General features: G+C 39.5%; 1 protein-coding gene across 3 annotated transcripts in view; it reads right to left on the bottom strand.

Moving 5' to 3' along the window:
- ADAMTSL3 (ADAMTS like 3) overlaps nt 1-19,092 on the bottom strand; it is a 203,184-nt gene that overhangs the window by 3,771 nt on the left and 180,321 nt on the right. For all 3 annotated transcript variants that reach the window (XM_055715864.1, XM_055715863.1, XM_055715862.1), the window contains 6 exons: nt 10,345-10,527; nt 8,168-8,287; nt 7,173-7,385; nt 4,569-4,752; nt 1,853-2,057; nt 903-1,012 (listed from right to left, as the gene is read on the bottom strand). In XM_055715864.1, coding sequence (XP_055571839.1) covers nt 903-1,012; nt 1,853-2,057; nt 4,569-4,752; nt 7,173-7,385; nt 8,168-8,287; nt 10,345-10,527 — 1,015 coding nt within the window. The remainder of the gene's footprint in view (nt 1-902; nt 1,013-1,852; nt 2,058-4,568; nt 4,753-7,172; nt 7,386-8,167; nt 8,288-10,344; nt 10,528-19,092) is intronic.

The raw sequence follows: 19,092 nt of genomic DNA on the forward strand, positions 1-19,092 counted from the left end.
TCAGAAGCTCTTCTATAGCAAGAAACATGAGCAGCTGGGTTCAGTAATCTAGAAATACAGTAACAATTCCCATGTATGTACTTGTTACCCATTTATTCCCTGCTCTTCATTGTCCTGCCTACACATTCGGTCTGCAACAAAGTTTTGTGCCCCCAGACCTCCATGTTCACTTTTAATTTGCCTTTAATTCAGTCCCTTTGAGATTTCAGTGTTTTATAGAGACTGCCATCCATCCATGTGCTATAGCATAACCCCCAGCAAATCCACTGATTAAGATTCTGGGAGGGTGTAAAGCCCATACTTTCCATATTTAAAGGAGTTGTTTAAAGAGAGTAAAACAAAATAACAGAGTTTTTAGAAAGAATGTGTACCTTGAAGTAAAAAGTCACATCTTCTCAATCGTTGAGGTTTTTTACATACCTCGTAAGTACATACTAAGAGGCAGAATGAGATCTATATATGCAGAGAAGTACACCTTATTTCAGTAATCATAAAATAGTAAACCAATTTACATGGTCCACAAAATAAGGCCCAGGAAAACTCATTTTATAAAAATTGGGCAGCAGTAGACCAGAATAAAAAGTAATACCAGAAGAGATCTAGTTTAGTAGTAGTAAAAAAAGTTATGACAAGTGACTCCAATTTCTACTTTCTTTTTGGGAATCAAGACTCTCTCACTCTGTTTCTAGCTTTGTCGTTAGCACAGTGGGGGACACTGGTCAAATCCATTACCCTCCTTGGGTTCCTGAATTCATCCAGCGTATACACAGGGATGACTGTCACTACCTCCTTTCCTTGTGTACATAAGAATTTGCATATTTATACTGCATTGACAATACAGGAACAAATCTTTAATTTGTTCCTCCAAAGAGTCTAACTTGCAACTACTGCAAACTGCATACCTCTTTCTTTCATCACAAGAAGAGCTGGGCACCAAAGATCCATTATGAAGTTGACATATCAAGTGACGATGCTGTAAACCTACAGGGCGGCCTACACAGCGACCAGAACACTAAAAAGTGAGAGAAAAGGGTCAGGGGAAAGAAAAAGAAACCACCAAGTTAGTAACAGCAGAATTGCCCTTCTAGGCAGTTACCCAGTTACACAACCCGGGCATAACTTTTGATCTGTATTTTTCCTTTTTCAACCCTATCACAGCTCAGTTCTGGGAAGGACTAGGTGTTTTGGATTCTCTGTCCCCCATTTTGCCAAGATACTGACTTCCTTACCTATTCATTAAGCTAAATCCATTGTCGATGCTTTCATCATTTCACACCTCTAGAGCTAGAACATTCTTTCTGTAGCTCTGACAATCGCAACCTTGCCTTACTAATACCTGTATCAGGAGTGTGGCAATTCTCTTAATTCATTACTTTGCTCGTTGAGTAGTAAATATTGTATCAATAATTATAACATCATATCAATATGTACACAAGTTTACTGCACAAATGAAGAAACAAAATATAAGAAAGCAGAGTTCTGTGTATTAAATATTGTGGCAACTGCTTTTGAAGGACAGTCATGTATCTTCAGAAGTACAGCTATGCAAACGTGTTCTCAGAATGCAAAAAAGTGATATACTAGTTTAAAATGGAATACATAGTAATGGATTAGCTTATAGAATACACTGAAACTAATACTCAGGTTTGGGTTCACGTTTCAACATATAAAAGTAGATCAGACATCACAAATGAAAAAAACCCACCAGGATCTGTAGTTCACTGGTCTGAAAGGTAACTACAACTAGTGCCACACAGCTCTTCCTTTGTGCAAGAGAACAGATGTTCAGCCAGCGGTATGGGGACACTGATACACTTTGATAAGGAGTTTCCAGAAGAACACTGTAACTTGCCTGGCCTTTTGTCTGTATTGTCCCCACTGTACACAAATGACCCAGACAGGGTTTCCTTCCCGCAGGGCGGTCTCTGTGTATACAGGCATCTGGTAGCAGTGTCAGCACGCTGCCGTTGGCTTTTACTTGTTGACAAGTTACTTGTCGATAGCGAAATCCATTGCCACAAGATGCAGAGCACTCAGACCACGGGCTAGTTACCCACCTACAGACAGCAGAGACAATTTTATAGCAACTATGAAAGCACTGCAAACTTGCTGGTAGTTTGCAGTGACTGCAAATAAAAATCAAAAGAACCTGTTATTGCAAGTTTTAGAGGTGAGAAAAGGTAGGATCAGCTTTTTCAGTTAAGCAAGATCTTATAAATTCGGTTCACTGATGACTTCTAAGATAACTGTGGCTCAGTGTATGCTAACAGAAGTTATACTGCTTGTTACCCAAAAAGGTTATACTAGGTAAACCCTACAGACCCTGCTGGACTTAACATTTCTGAAAGAAGGTCAGCCTACTTTCCCATAACTCATAAAATGAACGATATCGATTTAGTTACTATTAAGGCAACAGGCATCATAACTCATCCAAACTTACTACATCAAGATCTTGCTAGATAATGGCTCAAGCAGAACGTGTTATTTATTGATTGCAAGTTGCAAAGATTTAGTCTGTCTTGGCAGCTACGAACAATACTGGGGAAGCAGCAGGTGGTAATACCATTTATTTGACTCGATCTTTTAATAAATCTAGGTTAGAAATACAGAATGGGACTTTATGTGTAGCACAACTGTGATAACGGGAAAAATATTCTATTCTCTTTAGCAATTATTTAATTTTCTTGCGGTCAAACAGCTTATATCCATTCAAGGAAGATTAATCTTTTACAGCCTGGATCTTGCCTTTTTCTCCCTTTTAAAGCTCAAGGATTTTTGCAAACATTTGGCGCAGCACATGCACAGCAAGTCAGTCAGGCCAAATTTGGCAAACACTTAAAGCACAAGTGAAGTACATTCTTAAACCCTTACACTTGCTTAACTGTACTTCTGTGCTGTGCTGGAGAGAAGTGATTAAACACCTGCAAAACACTTTGAGTAATAAGGGCCCGTGCCACTGCCCGTACATCTAAAGCCTTTATGATTTGATGGATACTTTCTGAAGAGTGGCCTTGGGATGAGAAGATCGAGAAATAGGTAAGTGGGGTGATGGAAGGGGAAGTCTAAATATTTTGCACTTCCCTCCCAGGTCAGTAATCACAGGGAAGGGGGAGATTAGAGGCACTAGAAACCAGACCCAGGGCTGTTTTCCAGGCAACTTCCTCTATGCTCTTCCTACATAGGAAGCACGGAATACTTCATAACAGAAAAACAATTTGTATGTTGGCATACATGTGTAATTCAACATAGAGTTAATGATGTTAGTGTACACATAATCCCCTTCGACTGGTAAATATATAAAGCCAAATTAAAAGCAAAATAAATCTAAGCATTTTAATAAGAGAGAATTTATGTGCCAGTCTGTTTGGCCGTATGAAACAACTGATGGTTTTTTGTGGTGAATACTCTGGGTACAGTGATAATCAGATGGTGAAGTCATGCACTGCAGTCAACCGAAAAGGCATGACCGTGCCGGGGGAGCCCTGGGCCCTCCGGTATCCTCCTAACTGTCATCTGCTCTGAATGGCTGGATTTTAAGAAGGAAACCTGCAACCGAGTCTGTATGTTTCAAACTATTCGTTCTATTTCAGTATTTTTCCACTGGCAAAAAGTTTGCTTCTTATGGGCTGGCTGGGGTTCAGACTCACAATTTAAGATGATCTGGGGTTTTGGCTGCTAATAATGAAATATAAACAAATTTCTCCTGATATTTATCTGTTGCTATGTTTTCTGTACTTAGAACAGAGTTTAGAACGTACTGGCAAGATGCACTCCCACAATGTCAGTTAAGGTCTTAACACTTCTCTCCAAACATTTTCCAGTGAGGGACAACTCCAGAACGCGTGCATGACTTTTCATTCCTCATGGATTTTTACGTTGCTGACAGTGATGGCCAATTCCTTTAAGCAGCGGAAAGCACTTGTTTTGAGGACTCCTGTGGGGATTCCCTGCTAAAAACCTAGAGCAACGCCTTATTGAACTGGAATGCTCAGTGCAACTCAAGGAGCCTGGAGGCAGGGGGTTGGCTTTTAGAGTCAGATGTTGTGGTATATTTCCCTGTGATATAAAGATTTTCTGCCCCTAGATCACAAGGTACCCGGCTGATCCAGTGACAAAATTGGCAGGGAAGGGCATGCAAGGAGTGTGACTCCGTGGCGAGGGGCGTTACATTCCACAGTAAACATCCTACTCAGAGCTCTGCTGGCTCGGGCGGAGAGGAGGTGAGCACAGAGTATCCTGGCTGCTTGTAACATGATGAGTTTTCTCTCTGTGTGTTGGCACAGATTCTGCAAAACCAGCGCATCGCAATGCCTCGGAGAGACCTCCAGCTTAGCTTTTAAGGTGTTCGTGTGGCAGCAGCATGGACGCTTGCACAGATCTCATTTATTCAGCTGAATCAAGCGCTCCCCTACTTGCTTGTGATCCATTTTCACATCTCTCACACTTTAGGGTTCATGATGAAATACAACCTACGTTTTAGACTCGAGTAATAAACACAATGTCAGGAGGTTTGTGAGTGCATTTTAATACACAGAGAGCACATGAAAACAGAGCAGAAGGGAGTTTACCTGGCAGGGCAGTCCTCTGTGTTGCATGCCTGGTAAACGATCAGTGGCTTTTGCAGCTCTCTGCATAGTGATGCATTTACTTTCTGTTTCTCTGCATTCATGCACTGTAGCCTTCTGGAGCGGGTTCCTGAATTCCCACAGCTAGCAGAGCAAGCACTCCACTCAGCATATTCCCATTTATAATCTAAGAAAAGAAATGGCAAGTAGTGTGAGCGAGGCGCTATACATTGTAACTGTGTCACATTTTAATTGATTTGGCAGGATATTCTGTAAGCTAGAGAGATACTGCATCCTCTGTAGAAAAGCGAGTATTTCAGCGCTGTGAAAAGGGACCATAAGCCAAAGTAGGATTCAGTCCTACTCGGCTTCCCTGCAAGTTCAGCTCTTACATATGAGCGTGAAGTTCTCTAGAAGGCAAATGGGATCAGCATATGTGCACATGAAGGGCAGGACCTGGCTCACAGTAGGAACTGATGAACTTCTTTTAAAACTTTCATAACATTTTTATACAATGAGCATTAAAAAGAGGAAACTGTAAATCAGGCTCTCTAGGCTTCCTGCTGTTCTACAGTAAATTTATTCTGAAGAAAACTCGTCTTACTCCAGACACTTCACATAATTTCAGGATTTAAGAGAGTCCTGTACTAAACTATAGAAAAGTATTTAATGCATAAATAATTTGCCACTGAGGCATCTGGCAAGATGAAAAAAGAATTTGTTTAAAAGAGCGTTTTATATTAAAAACCGATCACCTCTAACAATTACTACCTTTATATTTAGTCGCAATTCCAGTTACCCCTTCCCCCACAACTTTTTTTTTTTGACACTTGGTAAAAGATGAAGTACTATGCAATGTTGACAGATTTTTATGTGATCACAGAAGGAGTCAGATTTTTCTGTAATAACCAAGAATAATTGATAGCTACCAGCTGTGTCCACAGGCTCACTCTTCCAGCACATAATGAATTCTTTAACTTATTGTTTTTCAATGTTTCCTTATTACTTCTGGGTTTCTTAAAATAATACAAAAGGGCCTTTTTCAAAGTAGAAATAGTTAAATTTACCAACTGCAACTATGATGGAGAGACTGTATTGTTTGTTTAACTAGGATGATACTGCTCAGAAGTGCCCTCAATATGCCTACTGTGCAAAAACCACCAAAGGAGATTTTGCAGTCATACAAATGCATGGGTATTTCAGTGATGAAACATTTAAAGAAGCATCAACCAGAATAAAAGCTCACAACTAGAAAATGGAATCTCCCCAAAATACCGAGCAGCCTGATTGGAAAGGGTATTGGGCAACCAAAAGGCAGTCCGGCGAAAGACTACAGAGGGATAGTTCAATATCTGGCTAGACCTGTTCAGAAATTCTAGCTTTAATGAGTTCTATGTTAGGACCAAGGCCTGGATGTATTCTTTTGGTGAGCTATTAGGATATTTTCTGACTCAGTTCATTAATATTCTGACCATATATATGTTTCAGAAAAATTACTTTGTAAATGTGACTGACCCCGCAACCCCATGCATCCCAGAACTATTCTCACTCGTAAAAGTAATCCACTGTCAGTCACTAAGAATACACTTTTACACAGTGTAGGGGATTTGCAAGATCTGATTCTACTGCTTGAGCCCTTTGCACATAACCAGTAAGCCAAATCATATTAAAAGGTTAATAGATAAAACACAAAAACTTTCATTTTCAACAGATACTTGTTTTTAAACCTGATTTGCATTCCCTGGGTATTGACTGGTTAGAGATTTTTACTTTTTTCTTAAACTACCAAATGGAGTTTGGTGCTTTGCTGCCACTCTTAGTAGGATCTAAGTTCCTAACTCTCTTTTTTAAAATCCAATTATAATGTAATTAATTTCTAAAGCAGTTCAAAATTTTAAAACTTTATAAAATGTTCGCAGATACAGCCTATTGCCCTGCTGGTCCGTATGTAGGATCCTTGTTGAATTCATCTATAATCCTCAGCTGCACGTTTTATAACCTACTAATAGAAATGCAGTTTTGTGCAAGCACATTACATTGGAGAACACTGCAAAGCGTTCTTGAAAACTTAACATTGAAATAGATGAGTGTGCAGTGTGCCCTAATACATTGATGTGTTTAAGGGTGGCTACCATGTCATCGTAATGACACTGGAATATGACAATTGTGTTAAAATTATGATGATTAGAATTAATGTATTTCCAAAGATGACCTCAAAGTCAGTTTTGTTTCAGTTTGGCGGGCTGTCATGGCAGCAGTTTGTATGGTACGTTGAGGGGGAAGTTGAAAAAACCTGCCTGATTTAAAACTCTAAGGAGCAAGACACTGAATCAGGCAACATTCTTGCAGCTTCCCAGCTACACAGGTAAGAAATGAGAACCCCCACATGACATTTGAATACACATTAACTCTCATTTCCAACTCTGAGGATACTGATTTCCAACTCTGCCTATTGATTTAAATGGGACTAGTCACGTATGTGAAGTTAAACATGTATTTATGAATTACTTTCTATGTATAAAAGCACGTTAGGTTGCAAGAAAGTCTTTACAGAGTGAAAGAAAATATTTTAAAATTTAAGAATTTGTCATATAATTTTCAACAAACCTTCCTTCTTGACATTTACCCAAACTGACATTGGTTTTGCACTAGCTGAAGTCCAACATTGGAATTGTCCAGCAAATTGACCAGAGCTGGTGTTCACCTCTAGGATACGACCCCCAACCAGGGTTCGGTATTCCAAGGTCTTAACTTCTTCAACTGGACTATCTCCAAAAAGCCAGTGAACTGTGTTTCTGTGGCTGGGCAGCACTGGGCAACCTAAAAATCAGCAGCACGTAAGCAGGTTTTTCTAAACACATTGAAATGTTTGTACAAAGCATGTATGACTGCATGATTCCACGTAAAAGACCTTGCCAGTCTAAATAAAAACAAGAACATGCATAGCATATATTCACTGAAGTCCAAGCTACAGCCCAAAATCCTGACTGCCCCTTGAGGGGTATCAGCTGTGTAAGCTGATGTATACTTACCACAGCTCTTTATATTTTCCCTTTCAATAAGTTCTTACAAACTTAACTTCTATATGAACAAAATGGGTGGGGGGAATAATCATTTCAAAGGAATGAAGATTTCATCCCACACTCTGCAACATGCAAACAGGTTTTTAATGAAAGTGTTTCTATCTGTTTTGGAAAGGTGTGAAACACAAACACAAACAAGTAGGGATGGAAACAGAGGGATTCATTTTAGACAGAAAAATAAACTGTTCTAGAGCCCAGCTGAATCCCCTCCCATCATTTTCAACCAAAGCTCAAAGAGAAATTACGCAGCTTTAGTCTCATGGTGAGTCACCTAGATGATTCCTAAAGGGTCACCATTTAAAAACATTTTTTGAAAAACTGAATCAAAAAACAATTGTGTTTCTTACTCTGAGGGTCCCTCCATGATAGCAGAAAGCTGAGATATGGTTAGGAAATCCAGAATGTCACCAAACCAAGACTCTTCAGAATAACACTCATTTTTCTCCATGGGGCTCCCTCCAGTTTAATGAAATGAATAAATAATACAATTTAAATGACAAACCAGAAAATACAACATACCTATTCTTAGTGGATCTCCAGGCACCACACTGACATTTGTACCAATTCCTGATGCCATTAGGACACGCTTTCTTCTGCTTCCCTTTGATAATAGAGTATTATTCCCTGTAAGTCTTTGTTCTGTAACACAGATAAGATATCTTCTTAGCACAATTTAAATCATGATGTTAATAAAAAATTTGTATGAAATTATCCCACATGCTAGTTATGAATCAGAAAGGTATTGGCGCTTTGGAATTTGTTAGGATTAACTGGATTTATGTAGTCAAATTGTTTGTCTAACAAATATACTTCAGATCTGTAAACAGGGAAATGCAGAAATTATTTATGATGTTTATGCAAGTTTCTAATTTATTCAAATTTATTGAATATTATTTATTAGAAAAATAAGCCTGTAACACTTAGTGTAAAAACAAGATTTACAGGATGTATGATGTATTTCTTGTTTCTTGTGACAATGTTATTTATTATTTCATTACCAGTTATTCACATACAGAAATTTTAAGAAAAATAATTCTCTCAGTAGAATCAGGCCAATTCCTCTGGTCCATTGTGGAATTATGACAGAGTGCTACAGCAGAAAAAAGAAGAAAATCTTTCAAAATCTCATTATGCATAGAGATAGCATAATGTATGCAGAATCATATGCCTGTCACTATAGCAACGCCTCCTTTTTATCATATGCCAGACAGAATAACTGCCAAAACTGTGGGCAATCTGTCAATAACACACAGTTCTTGCCACTTAGTCAACATTTCTGCTTTAATGAATGTGCATAATACCTATGATTCTTCCAGAACGGTTTAAATCTTTTGCTATATTCTAAATTCTGTGGGTCATTTTATGTTCAACGTTTTTCCTCAGTATGGAATGCCTGTGCAAAGCCTCCTGCTTGTCTCTGTAAACACTGGGACAAAAGAGGTTCCGCAGAACCTGTGAGGCCAGTGCCACACAGGCAGAAGGCTGGTTGCCCTGTCAGTCCTTAGGAACCTGTATTAGAAAGGCTGCACAGATTTTGCTCTGCTGCTTGACTGCCCCAGGTCAGGCAGTAATTGCTGTAGTGAAGTCCAAAAGGCTGACGTGATGTTGCTTCAGACAACATTGAGTCAGGGCAATCAGCAAGTTCTGACACCAGGAGTCATCCCATTTCATTGCAGTTTCGGCACAGCCAAAAAATTGCAGCATTTGGCCCTCTCCTCTCCACTCAAGATTTAATTAAACTAACGTCATATGACGAGGAATAGAAATGAAGTTCAGACTCTTGTGAGCAGTCCTCCCAGTCACATCATTATAATAATATTCCTCTCTGGAACATGTGAAGTTTTGATGTTCTCCATGAAAACTGAAACCAAGAAGGGAGCTCCAGTCTACACTCATCCTGACACACAGACTCCTATTATGTCTTTGGTACGTCTTCCTTGGCCAACAGATCCAAACAACTCTAAGCTGCCTTACACGTGTGTGCCAAAGAAAGAAGCCTTTGTAACGGGATTGGCCATGTGTAACTGCGTTGTACTTCATACAGCAAAGTGGTGAGAAAGTTAACCTCGAGAGCTGAATGATCCATTTATTGGAGCTATTTGCCAGGCATGATTGTATTATACAGTATAACATTATAAATCTACTTACAATAGAGCCATTTCAATGGAGTTTTTCTTTACATTTTCTATTCTGAGACTTAGCAGTTCATATTCAGAATTTTTTGTTTTCCATGTCCCTAAGTTTTATTGGCCTCTATAATAATAAAAAAAAAAAACCAAACAACCCACAACAAAGCCAAAACCAGCCTTTGCTTTCATTTCCCTGCATTTCCCTGCAGATTTTCTGAATAACTCAAGCCTGCTGCATTTCCCTAGATAAAAGCACTAGGAACAATGCAATATTACAGTGGATTTAGTCTTCTAACGTGTCTCCTGCCTCTAAGGGCAGATATTTGTTGCCTGGAAGCAAGAAGATGGAACAACTTTTGAAGAAGTCACAAGTCAAACCATCTGTACCTAGATACAGTATTACAGGAAACACAAAATAGAGAACACATCCCAGGGAGTCAGATACAATTGAAAATTCCAAGTTCGTAATATAGCGTTAAATATCCCTCCAACTATTTTATTGGTTAAACTTCATAATCAAAGTAGCTCACTGTTGTTATCAGTCAGGAATTCTCATTTAGCACTTACCAGTTAAGTGGAGAAGAGATGCAGCTTCAGCTTTTCCGAGAGCGTTATTTGCTCTGCAAGTGTATGTTCCTGCATCTTCATAGGAAACATTCCTCAGAAATAAAGAGCCATTCAAAACCAGGAAAGAATTGCTTTGTGGAATATCCTTCATCTTGAACCATGTTACATTTGGTTGGGGAACACCTTTAAAATGCAAATAATTAAATCATTCATTGTGAGAGATAAACCATAGGGTTTATACTGTTAACTGCTACTATAACATCCAAGAATCGTAAGTTCCTTTGTCATGTCACGGGTAGCATAAACCAAACAACATTGCAGCAAAATAAGTAGTTTCTCCACTCACAACAAAACTTGTTAGTTGTAAGCCCTATCAAAAATTAAGCATCCCACCTAGGTTAAAGGTTAAGCACTGTAAGGCAAGCTCTCAGAACAGCTTTAGAAACTGCCACCAGTCCTACAGAAGCAACGTGCTCATGTGTCTTGCTACTGAAAGATGTGAGACCATTAATCCCGATCAAGACCAGTTGATGTAAAGATCTGCACAGCATCTTTTCATTCAACCTGCATCCCAGAATATATGAAGTAAGGAAAAAATATTCAATTTCTGATTAAAATGCGGAAAAAAGAAAAAAAAAAAGAAATGGAGGCAAAATATTTTTCATGGAAAAAAAAAAAAAAAAAGGATCTATGTATCAATTAGATTAGAAAATCCATGTGGCCAATTTCTGCCAAAAAAACTTGTGTAAACTTCTCCAAGTTGCAGATGTCATATATACAGCTTGTAACAACGTGGTGTGAAGGAAAAAGAACACAGTTATTAACAACTAAACAAGGAGCTCAGTTGTTAAGCAATCTCATTTATCATGTTATAGAGACCCAAAGGTCTATCATCATTCCTACTGTAACGCTCGAACTCTGAGAATCTCAGCATTTGCAGATAACTTGTCATTCTAAATTTTAATCATTGAATGACTTTGGACATTTATTTTTAATTAGATGATTTTTCTGCTGTCACAGTACACCTCTGTGGGAGGACTTCTACTGTTCCATTTTCTTCAACCATTGGCCTTTAAGAAGAGATTTTGCAAGCTGGCAAATCAGACACTTCATTGCTTGTGCTCTGCTTGAGCTGCAGCAGCAGAAGCGCTCTTTCAGAGCTCCAAAATCCTAGATAAATCACTGGGTAAGCCTAACGTACACGGCACAGTGAGGAGCCACGGAGGAGCACAAAGGTGCAGGGCACTAGACAAGTCAGAGCGGTTAAACTGTCTTTCACCTGAACTCTTTTTTTGCTAAACATACTGATCAGTGCTCACTGAGGACTACCAAAAGAGGTTCTGCTAGAGAAGCTGACCTGAATGTGGGACACTTGGAAGTTTCAGCCATATTGAATGCTAATTCAGTCTCCTCTCTTCACAGATCATTGTGCAGTATTACTTTACAGATGATGTCTTCATGATGTGGAATAGCCTTTAGGAACAACTTTAACATTTCAATCACTGGCTTAGCACTTCCAATGCACACCTCAAATTTTTCCTTTACTGTAATAGGAACCAGACATATTTTTTGGAACTTGCTATTTCACTAAAGGAAAAAGTTCCCCCAACCATTTTGTCTAGAAAGACAGTGGAGAGAAACACTCTTCGGCATAATCACAGATTTTATTCTAGACAATTTAGCAGCTGTTCAGTGCTTTTAAACTCATGAAATTGTGTTTTACTGAACAAAACTGCGTAAAACAAAGTACAGATCTGCAGAGTGCACAAAGGTCAAAAAAACCCTGCTGTTTTTCAAGTTTCCAGAGGAATCTTTATGCCACTTTGAAAAATCCTTTTGGAATTAGGATGAAGTCTTGCTTTAAGGGTCTTTTTTCCATTTTACCCCAGCTTTCTGGCTAAAGTGTATCATTCTCAGACATATTTTTCCTTTAGAGTGTACTTTCCATGGCCATTCAGGCGTATATGCTTACTATACAGATGGGCTGAGGAGGTGCTGTGAGGATGCTGAGCTGGTTTAATCTGAGGCCTAGAGGTTTGCAGCCAGACTACCCTCACTGGCACCAAAATCCAGCAGACTGATCAGAGCCAAAAATAAGCCAGAAGCAGCACGGTTGAGATGGGACCGAAGTCAAAAGATTTTATGTAAAATTCCACAAAACACAAAAATGTTTGGAAAGGTTTAAATTTAAGCTTTTAACCTGAGCCTCTATCAAACTTCAGCCCAGTATCGTCTCACGATACAGTCCTCCCTCTGCTCTCACCACGTCATTCAGAAATGTACCTCATCCCTGGGATTTAACTTAAGTATTTCTTTCTTCCAAAGTTGGTTTGTATCCTAGAGTTTATCCCGGAAAAATTGCCATGTCTGTACTCTTCTACCCATGTCTCATTCAGAGACATGCAGAGCCTTTTAAAACCTGGCCTGGAGCTCAGTTTGCAGAAGAAATCTGCAGAACAGCTTTGCCTCTCATTTTAAGTTCAAAATTGGGTATCTGTCACACACCTTAAACTCAATTTAAGTTACAGCAAATGATTCCTCTTTCTTTCTCCAAAGAGCTGTATACATTTCTCTTTAGCAGAAACAAGCAATACCACACGCACAAGAAAATCAGGCCATTTCTCAAGAGAATGGCGTGAATACACAAACATAAATTCCAGGTCTAAGGAGCAGAAGTGTGGACAGAGCCCTGCATGGCAGTCCAGCAGCCACTCCAACTGAAATGCCAATGAATCTATCCAAGCAATCTTAGAGGTGCTGTCACTTACAGATAAGGGGAGGGGGGCAGAAATCCATGAAAAACCATCAGTTAAATACATCATGGAAAAAACAACACTATTATACGTGATTATCGCACACTATCATTTTAAAACAATGTTATCTAGATACCTTCAGAGCGCATCCATAAACGTGACCTGTTTGAGTTGAAAATAGTAGTGGAGATAATCACAACATTCCTTCATTGTATTTTACCCAAAAACTACTATGAAGTAAGATTTTTTTTCTAAAAGTAAATGATTTTTATGTGAACTGTATGCGGAGTCCCTCTGAGCTGGCCTCTTCACAAACGTTTTGAGGACCCTTCAGCTTTTTGCATTTCATGCACGTTCCTTTTCTTTCCCCAGACTTTGTGCTATGTGGAAACCAATTCACTATCCAAGTGAGCCTGGTAGATATTGGACCATCTGCTTAAGAACAACTGGTATTTGAAAGCAAGTTCCCTCCATGACCTTTTGCCTGGGCTTTTGGTTAGGTCGCCATCAGGAGTATTAAGGCAAATCCTCAGCTTGAGCCCTGAGCGAAGGGCAAAAGGAAGATACCTTTCAGAGCAGAGTTCAGGAACCTGTTACAGGCTGGAATATCGCATGAAGGGAGGAGGGGGGGCGGGGGAGAAGAGGCAGTTGGGTGTCTGCACAATCTGCTGTCAGGACACAGCTGTACGCTAGGAATCAGTGCGTCTAGCCCTGCCTTTCAGGGGAAAACTGGCGAGCACAAATCCGCTATAAAGAGTTGTACATTCAGAGAGCTGCAGCAGAGAATCTGGCCAGAAACTGTTTTTTTTGTGTGGTACTACCACATCTGCTGATAGACACCCTATAAATGGATACAAGAAATTAAGCAGGAGAAAAAGACATCTCTTTTAGTCCAGCTCCTCTGCGTTCTTCGGCAAAGCAGCGTGTACATTTCAAACTCTTCTGGAGAGCTTCAGTTTATCTGTATATTCATATTGCCAGTGAAAAATTCTTTTCTGCCATAACTCCTATGAGAGACACTGAGTTCTTTCGTATACTGTCATTTCTGGAATTCCTATCAGGAGAAACTCTTACACTGTTGGAGGAGGCTAAAAATCCCTATTTTTAGGTGTGTATTTACCTTTTTAATAGTGTCTGTGCTTAACAGTGCTTTGCATAAAACTTCTTCGCATAACATAGCACATAACCCCAGCGTGCAGTCACCATTTGCACACTGCAGGTGATAAAGCTTCCATCATGCTGATTTTTTTATGCTTCTCCTTTAGAAATTAGATTATATTTACTGCTGTTGAGATAAGATTTTTCTTCCCTACTGGTCTGCAGCACTGCACACCATGTCTCATCTATCAGTTCTTGTGAGAAAGCAGGCAAAGTATACAATTCCCACGCTCCTCTCTTGACAAGACTTACAGTAGCACTGTCTGCAGGACAGAGTTCAAGCATACCATCAAAATGCAAGAAAAGCTGCTTTTTTTTTTTTTCCCCCCCTAGGCAAATAGTTAAGGCCTAAAACCTGCACTTCACCTCTTAGTATTCATGTAAACAAAACTGTAAAAGTTTTAAGTACTGTTTTCTTATCCAAGGAGAAAATAAACTAAGCAAAAATAAGCCAAACACAAGGTGTTGTTGTTTTCGTCTTCCTTTTTTTTTTTCTCCTTAAAGGAGCTGAAATTATACTTAAGCTTTAGGACATCTCTCTATGACTTCATGGAAGGGTTCATCCTGTGCACAAGGTTGAATTTTAACTGCAGATGCTTGACTCTCCTTTACATAAAGGTTGATTTACTTAGGGACTTTACATGGACACAATAACATTCGCAGTCTTCAAGAGTCTTTTCCATTATAGAATTGAAGCAAGACTATTACAGAGATGTTTAAAAGCTAATTACATTGAATTTTAAAAATATTTCCTCCTCGCCACTATAATTCTCTGCCCTCTGTTCTGACTCAAAGAAATCTCTACTGTTGTCATTTGTTCTTTCCCAGACGGTTTTAAGATGTGTCTTTCCTTTCAGCTTACTGTCCAAATTTAACACATCTACATAAGCTGCTTCTACAGAATGGCTGCCTTTCTGTACCCATCAGAAGACAACAAATCATTCTGGGAATCATTTCCTAGACTTTCTCTTCAGGAAAAGAAGTAAATCTTCCAGTTTGTAATCCTGGAAGGAAGTCGTTCCCTATCTACACCCAAGAAAATATTACTTTCAAGCTGAAGAATTCCTGGTTTGATCCACAGCCAGTACAAAAAGGGGAAGAGGTGAGAGAATGGCCTGCAGCCACCTTTGTTTCCTCGATACCCCACCTCCTTGCAGATGCAGCTGAGGATGAGCCCAAAGGTATCAACTCACCCAAACTGCCAAAGGTTCAGAATCCCCGAGTGCAATTTAGATCCCCATGATTCAAATGGGAGATCCATCACTGACATCAGCTACCAGCAGAATCAGTCAATCTTATCCTATGGCTCCAAGTCAGGAAAGCGCTTATGCACAGGATTAAATCCATCTCTATTAGCGAATGCGATTAAACACATGCTTAAAATTAAGGATAGCTGTAACTGTCCTTCATGAACAAAACCTCAAGCCTTCTTAGTCTTAGAAAAACCTTAAAAATCAGAGTCTTACTCTTGCAATGGATCTAAATCCTCTGATGTTAAAAATTTCTACTATAGACTGAAGTGGCTATAAAACTTAAAATCAGTTTAATCTATTTTTCTGACCTCAAACACAGGTTATTTTCCACTAGCACTGGAGCAGCTCTAAAATACTCAATGTTCCATGAAAAAAGTCATTTTCCACCATGAATGGCCCTGGGACAGCAAATGTTATGGAAAAAAACCTCCAGCTCCGGATGGGACTGTGAAACATGTGTTTAAAAAACAGAAAAAAAAAAAAAAAGGAAAAAAAAAGGAATCTGCACTATAGGGTGCCCTTAAAATATTCAGTGTTCAAAAACAAATTTCCTCCAACCTTGAAAGCCCTATGAAATATTACACACCATAAAAAATCTTGGCCTACTAACTAGTTGCTCTAAAACATTGGATATGTCTTCAGAAATTTTTTCCCCCAGCTATGTAGAATCTCATAAAGTATTCTGTATTTCCCATTCAAGAGCAAGGCAGGACTGTGCTGGCACAAATCACATTTTGCTGCACTTCACTAAAAGTTTACCTAACTTTAGAGGCTAAATTCTATGTCATCTTTCAGAGGAAATGATTCTGGGTCAGTAATATACACAATGAATGCAATCTGATTATTATTTATTCTAGACTCACTAACACCTACAGTGGATTTAGCATAACAGTGCAATTTCTTTGATTGATACATCTTCATATCTTCTCCAGCAGAAGTCGCAAACTGCCTTTACGTTCACCCAAATTATGCTTAACTTCTAGCAAACCCTAAAAACCCTAAGCCACGCTGCTACTGAGGTTACCTGCATGGATCTTGCCAACTTTACCAGGCATAATAGCCTTGGACAGAGAGCCAGCATGAGACATTTTGGCACTTGGTATGATCCTCCAGCCTGCCCTCTGACACTGCCTCATTCTCTTGCAAGCTTTCAAAGCCATTACCTCTGCCTTTTCCTACCAGTCATGCGACAGCCCCTCTTCCTAGGTGGTAGCAACATCTGGCAGGATTTAGACATACTTACTGACATCTGCTGGCCTCCTTAGAGGGGTTCCTGAAGCAAGACCCCTTCCCATCCCACTCTTGCTACAGCTCTGTTGCGTCCTGTTTAGTTCTCTGGCTGTCAGCTCAAAGAGAACACGATCTTTTTTCCAGCTGCAGAAGTTTACGGCTAATATTTTTCAAAATCAGGCATGTAAAATCAGGCAGCTATGTGTTGGCAAGTCAATGAGAGGCTCTGAGTTAAGTATGAACTCAGAAATGACTGTTAGACTGAATTCTGTAGTCAGCCCCCAACAGAGACTTGGTTGGGGTGCATTAGGGCAATTCTACAGTTCAGCACTGTTACCGGAGACTGGTTTGCCCAACTGGTTAGTAATTATACTTCCACTGTACTGAACAGCCGTGCTATATCACCAAGGACCCAGACATTTAGGATCATAAAGTAGATACACATACGCAGGGACTTGGAAAATCTAGTTTTATCAGAAATCAAAGAACTACATCGGAGTCACCATTCTTAGTCAGACCTGAAGTCCGTTTAACTCAGCACTTTGTGTCCAATGTTGGGCACGTGGGAGGTGTAGGGAGACCACTAAAATCACGGCATCGATTGAATCACCCTTCCTCAGTATACTTTCCTAGCTTCCAGAAGCAGAAGCAGCACTTCGGCCGTCATGCTTGTTTCCTCTAATATTGCTCTCCTCTCCACCTTTCCTATCACTACTGTATCCTTTTTGAGATGAGATTAGCAAGTTCCAAACAGGATTCACCACAGCTTTAAGCAACGGCCAATTTGTATTTTCTCTTGTGCTGTCCATTCCTCTGCCGTAAGTTTTGATGTGCTTCTACAGACACCACCCAGTACGTGTGCTGGTGTTCCCACAGAACTAACCAGCATGCCTCCACAAATCTTTCTCTGAGCAGCAGTCATTCAGGTACAGCCATGTGCACATGCCTATACTTAAGCTTATTTGTTTTATGTGGACATTTATTCTGCAAATATAAGTTCTGACCATCCTTTGCCCTCATTTAGCTATTAAACATTATTTGTATGATCCTGATGCAACTCTTTGCAGAGACTTTTAGACCTGATTAGCCTTTATAAATCCTGATTCTTTATACCTTTAGTCAACTAACTGTTCACATTCTTTTTCAGAACTTTTATGGAAATGTTGAACATCACAAATCACAGAACAGAGTCTTGGGGAACCCTGCTGGTAACCTCTCTCCACTAAAATTTGAACATTTGTTCTTTCGGATCATTTGATCAGGTACTAGCCCCAGTGTGCTAACCTCTTCTGTTATACTATGAGAATTTGTTAAAGTTTACCTGGGGAAGTTCCTGACAGCTTTTTGCAAATTGAAGTAGGAAGTATCAAGGGAATACCCACCTGTCTGCTGACCATTTGAAGAACTCTCAACGGAGTTTTTTAGATTTTACCTTCCTTTAACACAATCCATCTTACCCTTCCTGAATTTGAAGGAAACCCCTGCTTCAATAAGGAAAGCTGGGAGAGAAAAGGAGAAACACCCAAAAAAGCAATAGTGTAAACCATTCTGGTTTATGGGGTTTTCCCCAAAGGAACTCTGTAAGCTATATTTACATTAGCAAGTAGCACAGGGCATCAGGAATGTGCTTTTAAAGAGGCAGAGTAGGTACCAAGATCCCAAAACACATGAGATGTGTGCTTGGATGAGGGTCGCTTTGGATACCTGGTGAATCTTGCCTGGACCCTTGGACTTACTGCCCATTAGCGTTTGGAAAGTAATGGGTATAGTCCCCAGGCACACCCTTCAGCTTAGTTACATCCAAAGGGATTAATTTTTCAGGTTCCCAGACTGTTGCAAGACACAAAGCAAAGCACAATTAAGCTTTTCAAGTACATCTTTCAGTCCTCCCCGCTTATGCCCGATCCAAACAAAAACTCTAATGTAGATGCACTTAAAGTAAAAAGAAGTGTAAGATCAAAAGATTTTCCGTTTATTATACTAATTACAGTGTCATTCCTTCCTCGTAAAATAAGTCTGTACTTACCCCTTAATATCTTTGAAATCCATTATTAATACCTTTTAGAAGAACACACAAAAAAAACCCTAAAAGAAATTAAAAGCCAGAATCCTATGTATTAAATTGCTGATTTTCTTCACTGAGATGTTTTCTGAGGGGTTTAGCATAGAAGACAAAGAAGAGCATCAAAGTTACATTTGGAGTAGGGCACGTAAATGAAGGAACAGATGGAAAATAAAGTTCTTGATTTGTCTGGACCCGTTTCAAGTTCCAATACTGACAGCAAGTAGCTGGTCCATCTCTGTGAAGCGTACGTGCAAAAAGATGACCCTTCAACAGGCGCTGCGTATTTCTC

The sequence above is a fragment of the Falco cherrug genome, chromosome 7 (assembly GCF_023634085.1).
Source record: "Falco cherrug isolate bFalChe1 chromosome 7, bFalChe1.pri, whole genome shotgun sequence".
In the NCBI taxonomy this organism is placed as follows: Eukaryota; Metazoa; Chordata; class Aves; order Falconiformes; family Falconidae; genus Falco; species Falco cherrug.